Here is a 15669-nt window from a genome sequence, read left to right on the forward strand (position 1 = left end):
AGGTTCGATTCCTAGTCCATGCACTTTCCAAACAAACAAAGAAGCCAACAAAAACAAACAAAAAATTCAACAAATGGTGCTGCAATAATGGGATACTCACATGGAAAAAGAATGAAATGTGACACCACGATACAGCATACAAAAGAAAACCAAAAAAAAGAAAGCAATAGACCAAGTGCATTCCTTTCATAAAACTTTGTACAACAAGAAACAATCAACATCTCTCAGCTTTTTGTGTTTTTTAACATTCTTAGTTTTCTCAAACTGATCATGAATGTTGCATGTTCTTTTGGCAAATAGTCTGCTTTTGTAAGGATTGCAAGTGATAGTTTTACCAATGTTTTATCCCTGCATAATAAGGGCCACAAGCTTTCCAGCCTGCAAATCAGCGTTATTGCTACCTACTACCCAATTGTTAAGCCAATGCCTGATATTGTTTATAATGGTGGAGCCCCACTGCTAGTAACCAAGTTACGTATTATTTTAAGAGTTGATCTCACCTATATGAAATACCTAGAAAAAGCAAACTGCACAGAGATAGACTGTAGATTATAGGTTATCAGAGCCACAGTAGGGGCTGGGAGAGGGAAAGTTATTGCTTAATGGGCATTCACTGAGTTTCTGTTTGAGGTGACAAAAAAGTTGGAGTAATAGATGTTGCCAACACCAGCACAAATTATGAATGTGATTAATTCCACTGACTTGGCCACTTGAAAGTAGTCAAAATAGGAAATATTTTTGTATATTTGTTGCTACAATAAGAAGTCTTAAAAAGAAGAGAACCCCAAATCAGCATTTTATGCAAGATATAATTTTACGGTTGATAAATAATCCAGTGGTAGGTGGTCCAGTGCTGTCCCCGTCTACCATCCTTAATATGTGACTTCTATCTCCAGATTCAGGGAAGCTGCTCTTTCTCTTGCCATGGTAACAACCCTCAGAAAGAAAGAAAGAAAGGTGCCAGAAGATGGCATGTTCATTCCCTTTAAGGACAAAAGCCAGAGTACTGATGAAACTTCTGTTTGAGTTTCATTGTCCAGAACTTAGACACATGGTCAAGGGAAGCTGGAAGGGCAGTCTTTAATTGGATGAGCATATGACCTATTAAAATTCTATTATGGGAAGGAGTTGAGAACAGATGGTAGGTGACACCTCACAGCCTGACACTCAACAGCATGATTTAGAGACATATATAAATAAAACAGGAAATGATTTAATACAGAGAAAAAACTACTTACAAAAATAATGAAAGGAAACCAGAGTTGTGGGGTGTAGGCGGAATCTCCTGGAAAAGACACTCAGAACACCACAGGAGTGTCACCTAAGCATCAAGGCCACCACTGGAACTATCAAGTGTGAACATTCCACTTATTACGACTCGCAAATCAGAAAGCTGGGAATTAACTGCCACCAGTACTTTTGCCATAGCTGCTTTTCAACACCAAGGGACGTACAGAATGGACGTGGGATGTGGCTTTAGAAATCAAGATCTCAATTGTCAATAGGAAAAATAAAGCCAAAAGCAACACAAGTACTACTTGTGCCCATGTGACAAATTCTGTGCAAGTGCACCTTATTGGCGGAAGCTGGTTCTCATCCTGACCCATGGTTGCGATGGCCTATGGTAAGTGTAATTTTTAGCTTTTCAGAATGTAATGAGGTATGTACCCAGGAAAAGGGGGTGTTTACCAAGCCAATCCACAGCATCCACCACTGTCACTAAACAGTGGGTACCCCAGCAGAGCATATGTTGTTAAAGCATATTCCAAATGAATAATGAATAAAAAATAAATCATGAAGAAAAGCCCCAAATAATGACTCAATAGATATTCTTAAATAATTCTTTCATTTCTGTGTATTCTTTAGTAGTGGAATAATCCTTTAAAATAAAATATTGGATTAATTTCTCAAAAAAGATGTGAAGAGGCTCTCTTTGAGTAAGGTTTGGAAATATCAATATCAATTTCTTGCTGCTTTATACTTGATTTTAAATAAGTAATTTCTGAAGGTCTGAAAGTTATATCTTTCTAAAACTTCATATTCTTTCCCTCCTCTGAAACTACAGTGAATGAAAGAATAGGCAATTTACTTTTAATGTAGCAACAATGCAACCAGCACTGGATTTCCAGTTAATGTGATCAAAGCATTCCATTTCTTTGTCCATTTCCTATATTTGAAATAGAAGTATACAAATAGCATCATATCTGTATTTGCATTCATTTGTTTTCAACATGGTACTAGCTAGGTTCAGATGACTCTCATTGACAGTAGGGATGGGGGAGGAAGTCATGGTTGTAAGCTCCATGCTGGCAGGGACTTAGTCCTATTTTCCACACTATACCCACCACCAAGTAGGTGCTAAGCGCCCAGTAGGTATTCTATAGGATTTTTTTATTTAATAAGTGAGGTCTTGCAAGAGTACAATCTGACTAGCAAGGACATTTATAAATTTATCTCAGAATGAGTTCTGAAAGTTAAGGCAGTTTGAAGGTACTATAGAAAAAACAAAGTAGGCTGTGTGTACTTGTACTTGATTTCTTAATCAGTGAAAAGGAAACTTTTAGGAGGCTTTACATCAAGACACTTCAAACTCTTGTTTCTAACACTTTTTACGTTTTGTATCTTACAAGAAAATGCATAGACAAAATAACCCGAAGGAATATTAATACAGTGCAAGGGAAATTGAATAAACTGGCATTGGAATGATTGATTTTTTTTAATTTGCAATTTTACTGTTGAAGGCTGATCATTTTATCTTAGATGCTGTGCTTGAAAAAAATGATTAGACTACTACCAGGTAAAGCTTTGTTTTTTAAAAAAAATTGTATGCATGGGAAAGTCATGAAAAAATAAATTATAGAAATGATATAATTATCTATGAGATTTCATTTTTAATTGAAAGTTCTACTAAAATAGATAAGCAGGCAGTCAAATGAGGACACAGAGGAGATTGGAAGTGTGTATTTTCAAAGAAAACAAAGAACAAGGTACATTTTGGTACCTTTTCTTGATAATGAATAACAATAATCAGACTGTGCTAACCCTGATCTTTCATTCTTATTGAGATTAGATTGCTTCTTTTTACCTTGGCTCAGCTCTCTTAGTTCCTTCTCTGAAATATACATGGGTCCACTCTAACATATGATAAGAGATTCTGCAGGTACAAAAATTTCAAATTTTTCATGTTACTAATTTGCTAAAAATTACTGACTCATTTAAGAATTAATTTAAAGAGATTTTAAATGTTTAGCCCAAATTTACTAAGGAAAAGCTCATTATGTGTGTAGTGATTTTTAAACCCCTCTATCTCTCCAGAATCCCCACATTAACCATTTTAATCGAGGTAATTACTAAGCTATAAAGGGGCAATTGTTTTCCCATGTGGCTCCACCTCCATCTCTAGTTTATGTTTCTGCTCTGCCTTAACCTTTCACATGTGTTGAGCGCTATAAGGTAAGGACTAGAAAGAAGGAATGTACAACATTGAAGCTTTTGTATTATAAATATCTTTTCATAAAGCACCGAAAGAGAATGCAGTTCTCAATTTTCTTTTCTCTACCCTTCTGATTAAGCAACCAATCTTTAAAAAACTAATACAAAATTAAAAAGAAAGAAAAAAGAGAAAAAACATGCAGATTTTATGAAATATTTTCGGTAACAAAAAAGGAATCGATTTATTTTTGGTTTCTAAAATTTCCCCTGGTAAAGCAAGCATGCTTCTTGCTGAACCTAGCTTCTAGATCCAATTACATAATTTCATGTAATTTATAATTCATGCTGTCTCAAAATCTCATTTTAATACAGAGTAGACTCCCAACAATACAACTACTCAAACATACTTTCTTGCTGGTCATGTAAAGATTCGTCTTTTACTCTTTCATTTCTAATATGGTTAATGAAAAGCTAGCTTTGAATAGAGATTTTCTATGTAGATTCTGAGGCTGAACATACAAAAATTAACATTTTCTTAAACTAGAAAACAAAGTGGACCTATTAAATCCTAATTAAATGAAGAGAATAATTTGAAAGTCTATAATAGAAGCCTCATCTCTGCCTCTACGAGTTGAAACCACTAGTTCCTTTGTCCTCCCCTACACCCCACGCTCAAATGTATGCGCAAAACTAGTTTAAAGAGAAATATGTGTACCTTACACATTTTTTTTTCAAAAATATTTTTTGTTTGTAGTTTGTTGCTCCATACCTTTTGGCACAAATTCTGTTATGAACAGAGAAGTTAATCCATTGTTAGATTTTTGGCTTCCTGTATTTATTATGTAAGTGCCAAGTCTTTTTCCATATAACACTCCAGGGTTTGATGAAAAATAGAATCCTAAACATGCCAAACCTGCCTAACAGGAATAAAGCTTCCAATGGAAGCATCATAGTCCCTTGAAGTACGAATATTTTAGCTTGTATGAGCATATTTGACTCTTGAAAAACATTGCGATGTTTCATTTCAGGAAGATACATGCTTCAGGTCAGGTAAGAGTTTGAAACAAATAAGAGCTATTCTTAACTAAGTGCATAGGAGAATATTTCAGTTCAAATATATAATTAAGGAAAAGTAGTTCTTGAATTATATTGTGAAACTTAAATGGTGTGTGGGTCTAAAATCTGACTGTTTGTGACATATTTTGGAATAAGTATATCTGGTTTGTAAATATTTTCCAGAATCTCCAACCTGAAAATCTTTCCCGAAGGACTGATTATTCTTCCTGTCTTCCCTATTTCTTTTCTCCCCTTCTCCCCATCTCCCCTGTCCTCTCTCCTCACTTTGTCCCCTCCCTCCCTCCCCCCACTCCTCTCCCCATCTCTCTCTCTGTCTCTCTCTCTCTCCCCATCCCCCCAACCCAAGCCTATAGACTCATTGATACTGTATCGTTTATATCACCTTCTAAATGCTTGCTTTTGTTATTTGCTTAGTCTTGGGATGATTCCAGGTCACGTCTGCTGGTAGATTTTTCTTCATGCACGTTTTCTTCAGTGTCTTGAGCTAGAGCTGGTATTCTACAGACTGCATTCCCATAATAACTCTAAAAGGATATTTTTGTTAAACAAAAGGTAGGTATTCTTACATTTGGGCTCCAAATTCGGCAGCAGTTCCTGTTGCTAGAAGCAGCTGTTTTCTCTGTCGCTCTGGCTCACTGAAGACCACCAATAAACTGATATGCGTCCCAATCCCTCCTTTACTTTATTATCTAACAAACAAGTATATTTCTGATACTGGGACTGAAGGTAGAAATGAGATATGCTCCACTTTTTAAAAGTAATGGTAATAGGCAACTTATGTATAGGGTTAATCTTTTCAGTGTGTTATCTAAGGTAATACTGCATATCTGGTAACAGAGAGAGGTAAAGGACACGTCACCAACGTCATTAATCACGTCATTAAGAGTTCGATTGGACTCAGGGTTTTCTAATTCCAACTCCACGGCTCTTTCCCTGATATACACGTCTGCCTGCCCTTCGGAGCAGGGAGAAAGCGAGCTTGTGAACTGAACATGAGGAAATAGTAAGTACCGTACTTGAGCTGGCACAAATGAGACAGCTTCATTCAGTTTGCCAAACATATTAAGTAAATGGGTCTTAACTGACTCATTGAATGGACAAACCCAAAGGTCACCCTTGTGAGTCCCCAGGCCGTGATTTCATGAGTCCTGTGTCAGAGCTGGGACCGTTTTGATCAGAGGAAGCCTCTTCGAGTAAGCAAAAAACAGAGTATAATTCTCCTAGAGAGTAGAGAGTCAGTTATAAAATAGGCATTTCCTATCTAGAAAAGTATTGCACTGTATTTTTAATTAGATTATTACAATTTTTCAAAATATATGAAACACTGTACAGCTAATCATAGCAAAAAATGAATTGTTATTACTATTTGGGCATAAATACATTTTAACTGTTTTCAGCTCTATTAGTAGTCCTTTCATAATAATGCAATGTGTCCATTTTAAGTTATTAATTATAACTTATTTTTCTGTTGTCTGAATATTTTCAAAAATTATTTTCTGATACAGAATAAGGGTAGTATACATCTTTGAACTTTTTACAAATGTGTCTTTTCTTAACAAGTTCATTTTCATTTCTAGGTATTTTTCTCATTTTATTGTGATTTTCTTCTTTGTGAGTTATTTAGAAGTGTTTTTTAAGAATAAAACATGTAAGTTTAGGGATAAGTTATTTTCTTTTTGCTGATTTTTAGCTTAACTGCAGCACTATCAGAATAGTCAGAACAGTAGTGACTCCTTGGATTTTGTTAAAAGCCAAATTATGAGGTCAGTTTTCATAAGCAATATAGTTGTCCTTAAAAATACTGTAATTTGTAATTATCGGATACTGTTAGCTGTATTTTTCAAATTTTCTATATGCCTAATATTTTTGTACGCTAGATCTGTAAATGACATTAGATTTCTATTAGTCTTCCATTATGAAGGCAAATTTCTGAGTTTCTTCTTGTAGCTCCATAAAATGTTGCTATTCACAATTTGATGCAGTTATTTTTAACTAAGCATAGACCTAGATCTGAGATGCCCACCTGGTGAATTGTATTTTTAATCCCATGAAGTCGTCTTCACCTTCAGACATGTTTTGTTTTCTGATAAGCTTGTTTTGTCCATTTTTAATATAACTACACCAGCTTCTTTGTGGAGGTGTTGTTGCTGATAAACCTTCTTGGATGTCTTTTTCTATCCTTTTACTTTCAAGCAATCTTTGTCTTCGTGTTTCTGATGTATCTTTAGTAAACAGCATTTAACTATTTCTATTTTTTTATTTTTTAGAACAATGCATATGGATTTATTTGTTTGATTTGATTTATTCAGATCACATACATTTAAGTATTTCTGTGATATGCTTATTCATTTCTCCATCTTATAAAATGTTTATATTTGTACCATTTTCCTGTGTTTTTTTCCTCACTTTGAACCTACTTAGAACTTTTTGCTGAGGTTTTTTTTTCCCCTCTCATTTCCCTTTCTTTTTCTACTCACAGAAAGATACACCTATTCACTTAAATTTCTTAACCTTTTACACCTAAAGTTTTAATATGCATTCTTGAAAAATCCAAGGTTATTTATATCTGTACTTCCTCCTGGATAATACAAGGAACTTCGTTCATGTAAATTCTTGTTCTGGTAACATATATACAACATAAAATTTCCCATTTTAACCACTTTCAAGTATATAGCTCAGTGGCATTAATTACATCACAGTGTTGTACAGCCATCACTGCCAAAACTTGTCCATCACCCCAAAGAGAAACTCTGAACAAACTAAGCATGGTAAATCTTGGATTGCCCGATCTAATTTCTCTGGCCTTGTGTTCTAGTATTTAATTACATAAATTAAGCATGGTAAATCTTGGATCGCCTGATCTAATTTCTCTGGCCTTGTGATCTAGTATTTAATTATATCTAGTTTATTTTGATCCACAAATTAGAAATTATGATTATCATTTATATAGCCAATGCCAATTTAGATGTATCCACCTATTTACTTTATTTTTATTCACCATTCCTTCTTGTATCTCAAATCTTCCATCTGCAATCAATCATTTTCCTTTTTCTCCCATTATATCCTTGGGAGTTTTCTTTAATGTTGGTGTTGTGGAGATAAATTCAATTTTATGAGAATATTCTTTTATCATGTTCTACTTCTTAAAAGACAATTTTGTCAAGTATTATTGTCTTATGTTTTCACTGGATTTTTTCCATATTATGTTGGTTTCCTTGTTTGGTGCAATTTTTTTTTCTTAAGTACCATTTCAGTGACTTTCTGATTATTATGCATCTTTTGAATGCAAGTGATTCCTTCTGAGCTGTTACATTTTGGACAAAAAATAGAAAAATTAGCCTCATGAGCAGATCTATTGTTTCTGAACCCATTCTCATCAACATTTGAGCTTTGGATGGAACTCCCTATGGAATGAAAGGACATCCTCCTAGATCAGCAGGGCTGATTGTCCCTGTCAGATGCGCATTGACTAGGATTTTGATTCTCTTCAGCTGACTGAGATCAGTCACCTACTATCTCTCCTCTATCCTAGCATACGAACAGCCTCTTTAAAAGTATGCATTGGACATCTGCATACTTCTTCACTAAGCATCGTTCCCCTCAATTATTTCCAGAATTATTATTCTTATGGTCTTTAAGATGATGTTTTTTTTTTCCCACAATATAGAAATAATTCAATAAGCATTGGATTGGTTATGATTTGGTGTGTGTGTGTGTGTAGGTGTGCATGCAACTGTGTCTGTCTATATGTTTGAATATACACATGCATGACCGTATGTTTTGTCTCAAAGGAGTAGAAACTCATCCAGAGGAATTAATGGTATGTGCACTTTCCATTGATTGATATTTTGACTACTTGGGCTCTAAGTCCCCACCTTGGATGTGCTTGGCTCCCTGTTTTCCAGTTTCTATAAATTTTTAGCTTATACAAATCTACAGAACTAAAATGAAATACGTTCTAATGCCCACACCTAATTTAAGATTCTCTGAATGTAATAACATACTGTCATGTACCTCTCCCACACACATGCACGCACATATCATCATCATCAACGGTAACAACTGCTATCAGGTGGTTTTCCATTTTTTTCTCAAGCTTATGGTAATTTTGTGTAAGAATATTGAATCTGATCTTTTCTGATGGTGAAACAATATGGTGCAGTAAATTGTCCTTTCACTATTTGTATTAATTTTCATCAATTTGTGTCAATTCCCAATGGCTTTTCAACAAGATATTTTTACAATTTTAAATTATTTTTATACCTCTCCTAAAGGGTTTCCAAAGCTTTTCTATTGCCAAATGTAATCAGTCTTATATTATTATTTTCTTAAAATAATGCTGGCATAATAAATTACTGGGTTAAAGAAAAACTATTTTAAAGACTTGGTATATTTGTCAAATTGCCTCAAGAAGAGTGATGAAAATTAACACTCTCATTGGCAAAAGATCAAAGTATCCCTTAAGTTGATTTTTAGAAATATTTAACATTTTTTTTCTTAATTTTAGCAAGTATCTAGGGTAAAGAAATTCACTGTTATTTTAACTTCAATTAAAAAAAAGTTAAATATTCCCATATATAAGTATCTGTTTAAATGTATTGTTTTGTGAATTTTCTCTTCCATTTTTTTTAAATTGACATTCTTATGATGTTTTATTATGTTATGAAAAAGTACATTAGCCTGTCAATCATTTTCTCTAATATACTTTTTTTTTTTTTAGAAATTTGTGGCCTTTTACTATTCTTTATATTTTAAGTTTTTGAGTTTTTTCCTGGACGTCTGTCATGCCTTCCCTATATTCAAAGGAAACCCATTTTGATCTTTTATATGCAATTTATTTTTATATTTATTTAGGGCAATGCCAGGAATATAGTAAAATGTTTATAGATTGCTATCTATTGCATTCATTCTTGTTACCATCAGTGAAAATGAGATATAATAGGACTGCCTGTATTTGTAACTCCACTCCCAGGTGTGTGAACTTAGGCTGATACATACATTCTACGTGCCTCAGTTTCCTCGAAAGTGAGGATAATTATAATGTCCACTCGTAGGACTGTCTTGAGGATTAAATTTTTCAGGAGAATTAAATAAGCTAAAATTATAAAGCTCTTAGAATAATGCCTGGCCCACTTAAAATTAGCACTCAATAAATGTAGCAATTGTAATTAGTAAATCATATATTTTCTTCCACTTCAACATATTGCAAATGATTTCTGTTAATAATTCTGGTTGGAAAAAAGGTGTGAGCATATCTGGGCTTTCATTCTCCAGTTAACAGAGCATGAGGTTAGGCACATGAGCCCATCTGCTGACTCCTGTGATTTATCCAAGGTATTTGCACACTAACCAAACCAGATTAATCAGAGTTCTACAAATGTTTACACTGCCGTGCTATGCTGTGCAGGGAGGATATGTTTCCCAGAAGACTCTACCCATGCTCCCCATCATGTGGGGGAAAAGCTTATTTTGAAAAAATAGCACTGCATATTTCTAGAAGAGGAAATTCAAGATAGAGAAAGAAACACTTAATTCTAACTGTGTTCACGTTTTTGTTCCTGTCATATTCTATTTTGCTTTGATTTCTGCTGCTTGTAACCAAGACTCCTGACTGGAACAAAAACGCTCTCAAAATTAATGTGAATAAATTAGTTGTAAGACTGCTGTTATACCCTTTCTTGAAATTTCACAGTACAAAGCCTAGTCAAAGCATCTGTACTTCCTGCCGTAAAAGAGCATGCTTACTTAGTGCAGCCTAGCTTTTCTCAAACAAATGTGGGCATTTTTCTTTAATTGTTACTTTTGGTAATAATTAACCTATGTTTCACAAAATACCCCTTTTTAGGAACCACTGATACAGGATTTTAGTGGTTTCGTATTTTAGTTAATCCTTATAGAATTTATTTTACAATTTTAACCTGAACTAAATGGTGTGACATAAAGATGCTTTCTTAATCCAAATGATTAGTCAGGTATAGCTCCCTCACTATTAAGTAAGCCAACATTTCCTCCATGTGCAGCAAATTAAAAGTCATCATATGCCAAGGTCTATTAATGCATTTTCTCTTCTATGTCTTTGGTGCATATTTATGACTGCTCAATTGGTATATAAATGCAATTTCAGTTGCCGTGTCTCTAACAATTTACTATATATCTGTGCAAATCCCTATCAATTATTATTTTTACAACCTTTCACTTTTCCAGATCTAATTTAGAATCAGCTTGACAACTGCCAAAAAAATTCCATCAAACTTTTGATTGGGCTCAAATTAAACTAATAAATTCTTCCAAAATGTATTTGTATCTTTATAATTTTAAATCTTCTCAGGATGAGAAATCATGTCTCCACATATTTTAAGGATTTAAACATGGTCTTCTGGGTTTAATATTTATAACTATGTCACCTGTAAATAATAATGATCTCCTCCTTTCCAAAGTTTACTTTCTCATTTATTTTTTTGCATTGGCCAGAATTTCTAAAATAATTTGATAGGAGGAAAAAGTATCTTATTTCTGCTCTGACGGAGAAAACGTTTAGTGTTTCTTTCATTGAATAAACTTGGTTGTCAATGTGAGAAAATTATTTTTTATCCTTTTAAGTGTGTTTTTTAAATGTATAGTTCAGCATTTAAAAATCATGAATGGATAAAAAAATTGAATCAAAAATTATCTTTTCTATAGGTAATCATTTTTCTGCTTTAATTTATTGAGGAACTATTATTATATGATTCAAGATTTGGCAGGTGAAAACAGGAAATGTAAAAGATAAATATAAAACTTGGTATTAACTGTGTTGTTACAAAATCCTAGAATTTTCCATTGATTAGCCTTAGCGTATGTGCACACACACACCTGCACACACTTTTCTTTGGTGCATAAGTGCTCATGCCTATTTTAACTTCCTTAGAAATTGCTATACACTTCTTGCCTCTTTCTGTTTCTGTTTAACACATGCTTGTAGTTTTCTATTTTCCTGCTAATTACAATGTAAATGTCAAGTTTTGATTTCTCTAGTATTTTAGAAATTACACATGCTGTTTTTATTCAAATAGTAAGTCTCTAATACTGAAAAAAATGTATAAGCATACAAACAAAAATATATGGATCTTATTTTTTCTTAATTATCCATGAAAAGAAAACAGCATATTTATCCCCTTTCTTCCTGTAAGATATAAAATATTACATACCTTTCAGTTTTAGTTGAAATAGGCTAAGGATTTTTCACATAGATTATTATTACTGATTAATTTTAAAAATCATTCTTACATTTGCAATAACCATTTAGACTTAGTCAATGTCAACATATTTTCATGTGTTTACTGTGTGCTCTCTATTCTTGAGTTCTTTGATTAAGATTTTGTCAACTGATGTACACCTACCACCAGAAGGGTATATAGGTTTCTGAAAGCTTACATACATGTAAATATATTTTAGTTTCTCTCACAAGTCAAAGGCAAACTGAATATTTGTTATAAAACATCTTTACACTCAAAACTATGTATACATTATTCCATTATGTTCCCTTATGGCAATTGGTGTTTAAAGGTAAAGTCTAAGTGCAGACTGATACTTTTTCTCTTCTTTCTTTTCTTTTTTCACTTTCTCCTCTTTTTGGATGGGTAAATACTTTATTTTTCTTTTAATTTACAGACATACATAATTTTTTCTTAGTTTTTCCTGATTATGTATATGTGTGTAATATGCGTATGTGATTTTTTAAAATGTATTTTTATTGAGGTATCTTCATATACTGTACAATCCATCCAAAGTATACAATCAGTAATTCACAATAGTATCACATAGTTGTGTATACATACCATGATTATTATTAGAACATTTACATTACTCCAGAAAAAAAATTTAAAGAAAAACCTCATACATTCCATAGCCCATACCCCTCCCTCTTATTGACCACTAGTATTGTAATCTACGCAATGTTAAGACTTACAATAGAGGTAGGTTAACTAAGACTGTAGTATTGACACACACACACACATATCAATGGAACAAATCAAAACATCCAAAAGTAGATCCTGAAAAATATGGACAACTGACTCTTTTATTGTGTGTGTGCCATGTAGTTGTATAATAATTATCAAAGAACAGGGCTAATGGATTACAGTTCAACACCTCAGGTTTTTCCTTCTGGCCACTCCAAAACATCAAGCTTTAAAAAGAAATATGTATATGAGTCAGCTGACACAGTCATTTGTTAAATCCTAATTTCTCGGTTGCACCTCCTTCCTCTCATCTGATCTTTCTTTCAATCTTCAGGGATATCTGGGCAATGACAATTTTAACTTCATACTGAAAAGAGGTATTGACCTTCTAGGGTAGAGAAATGAACCTGGTTCTTATTTATGAACCTGGACAGGTTGATACCTCTGGGTTTCGGGACTTAATCTGTCCTAGGATCAGTCTGTAGGCCTTAAGTTTCTGAACAAATAAACTTACTAAGAAAAATTATATAGAGGCTTAGATAGATTCCAGGGCACTCTATTGTTGGTTTAGACATGGATTACTATGATAGTAGAAAATATCTGGCGAAAGTTTTGTGTTAAGGGTAAACTTCAGAATGACCTCTCAACTTTTTTGAAATCTCTTAGCCACCAAAACTTTATTTTTTTCCATTTTCACCCCTTTTAGTCATTCTCAATCCTATAATACCAGAGTCAGACTCATCTCTGGAAGTTATGACCACGATGCCAGGGAGACTTACACACCTGGGATTCATGCCCCCCCCCATAGAGGGTAGTGAATGTATGTGCAGAGTTGGCATAAAAGGAGAGGCCACAAATTAGCAATGAAACACACTGTCTGGGAGTGACTCTTAGGCTTAATTACATGCAGGCCTAACTTCACCATTGTGGAAATAAGTTTCATACTGGCCACCTCAAGATTGAGGGCTTGGCTTGCTAAATTATGAGTCCCTAATGCCTGAGAGAATACCAGAAATCCCGAGGTGGGGAAGTTTAGCAGTTCCACCTTTTTTCCCCAGACCCTCAAGGTGCATTTTATTTTCTGTCCAAAATACTCTGGAATGTATCCCTATTATAGGTTCTGTTTTGTTTGAATAAACAGACCAGGCAAATTAGATAGTGTGCTATAGAAAATGTAAATTTTAGACAGAATAAACATCTCTTTAGTCTCTCATAGAGGTTGAAGCTATAAAATACAGACAATAGCATCCTTTACCTTGTTTTCTGATTTATCTTAATCCTAATCAGATCCATTTCAGTCATATCTCTAATTGAAGACTGTTCTCTTTTTTAGTTTCTTTAACGGTTGCTGTATGGAGTAATGTGACTTTCAGAGCAGCAGAACTTCAATTTTAGGTCTTACATGTCCCACAGATACATAATGTCTCAGGGAACTACTACATTATATAACAAGAGCACAAAATCTCAGAATTTAGAAATAAAACAGTTAAAACTCAGGAATATATGTGACTGCCGCAAAAGCTTACAATCTAGGAAACTTTACAATTAGCTTTATTTGAACATTCTATACTCCTTAAACATAAATTGCCCAATCTCTGTCCACTTTCTATCCCCTGATAACCCGTACAGTCAAATTCATTTATCAGAGTTTGCTTATTATAGTTAGTTTATATTAGTGGACCATATATTGTTTATCCATTTTTTTTTCTGGCTTATTTCACCCAACATAATGTCCTCAAGGTTTGTTCTCCTCATTTCATGCCACACAACTTCATTGCTTCCTGCAGCTTCCTGTATTCTATCCTTGTGTACCCACGTTTTGCCTTTCTGTTCATCAATTAATGTACACTTAGGCTACCTCCATCCATTGAAAATCATGAATAATATCCACTATAAACACCAGTGTGCAAATGTCTATTCGTTTCCCTACCTTCAGTTCTTCCAAGTCTGTCTAATTGCAGGACCATGTGGCAACCCTATACTTAGCTTTCCATTCTTGTGGAACCACTACACTGCCCTCCAGAGGGGCTGCACCATTTTACTTCCCTGTGGTATAGTCACATTATTATACACTCACCACCACAATTTATATGAGAACATTTGCATTTCTGATACAAGGAGAGAAAAAAAGGAGAAAAGAAAAAGAAAAAAGAGAGAAACAACAAGAATCCCATGCCCCTATATTATATTCCCCTCATTATTGACATTTAGCTTTAGTATATTGCCTTTATTGTAATTAATGAAGGAACACTAAAAAAAGTCTGTTAACCATAGACTCTGGTGTGCATTAATTGCATTTTTTCCATATACCATCCCATTTTTTTATTTTTATTTTTTTAATTTTTATTTTTTTTATTAATTAACGGAAAAAAAAAATTAACCCAACATTTAGAAATCATACCATTCTACATATTCAATCAGTAATTCTTAACATCATCACATAGATGCATGATCATCATTTCTTAGTACATTTGCATTGGTTTAGAAGAACTAGCAACACAACAGAAAAAGATATAGAATGTTAATACAGAGAAAAAAAAATAAAAGTAATAATAATAGTAAAAAAAAGACAAACAAACAACCAGACAGACAAAAACAAAACAAAACAAAAAAACAAAAAAAACAACAAAAAAACCTATAGCTCAGATGCAGCTTCATTCAGTGTTTTAACATGATTACTTTACAATTAGGTATTATTGTGCTGTCCATTTTTTTATTTTATTTTATTTTTTTATTAATTAACGGAAAAAAAGAAATTAACCCAACATTTAGAAATCATACCATTCTACATATGCAATCAGTAATTCTTAACATCATCACATAGATGCATGATCTTCATTTCTTAGTACATTTGCATTGGTTTAGAAGAACTAGCAACACAACAGAAAAAGATATAGAATGTTAATATAGAGAAAAAAAATAAAAGTAATAATAATAGTAAAAAAAAAAGACAAACAACCAGACAGACAAAAACAAAAAAAAAAAACAAAAAAACACCTATAGCTCAGATGCAGCTTCATTCAGTGTTTTAACATGATTACTTTACAATTAGGTATTATTGTGCTGTCCATTTTTTTTTAATTAATTAACGGAAAAAAAGAAATTAACCCAACATTTAGAAATCATACCATTCTACATATGCAATCAGTAATTCTTAACATCATCACATAGATGCATGATCATCATTTCTTAGTACATTTGCATCGGTTTAGAAGAACTA

General features: G+C 33.3%; 1 protein-coding gene and 1 long non-coding RNA gene across 4 annotated transcripts in view; one reads left to right on the top strand and one right to left on the bottom strand.

The window, feature by feature from the left end:
* The window catches only part of LOC143691565 (uncharacterized), a 77739-nt gene extending 72381 nt beyond the window's left edge, over positions 1-5358 (bottom strand). For all 3 annotated transcript variants that reach the window (XR_013179579.1, XR_013179580.1, XR_013179578.1), the window contains exons 1-2: positions 5076-5358; positions 3086-3154 (exon numbers count right to left, since the gene is read on the bottom strand). This is a non-coding gene — a long non-coding RNA (uncharacterized LOC143691565). The remainder of the gene's footprint in view (positions 1-3085; positions 3155-5075) is intronic.
* The window catches only part of PIK3C2G (phosphatidylinositol-4-phosphate 3-kinase catalytic subunit type 2 gamma), a 392208-nt gene continuing 380868 nt past the window's right edge, over positions 4330-15669 (top strand). The window contains 1 exon segment of the mRNA XM_077170217.1: positions 4330-4482. Coding sequence (XP_077026332.1) covers positions 4447-4482 — 36 coding nt within the window. The 5' untranslated portion in view covers positions 4330-4446.

Source organism: Tamandua tetradactyla, chromosome 7, assembly GCF_023851605.1.
Source record: "Tamandua tetradactyla isolate mTamTet1 chromosome 7, mTamTet1.pri, whole genome shotgun sequence".
Taxonomy (NCBI): Eukaryota; Metazoa; Chordata; class Mammalia; order Pilosa; family Myrmecophagidae; genus Tamandua; species Tamandua tetradactyla.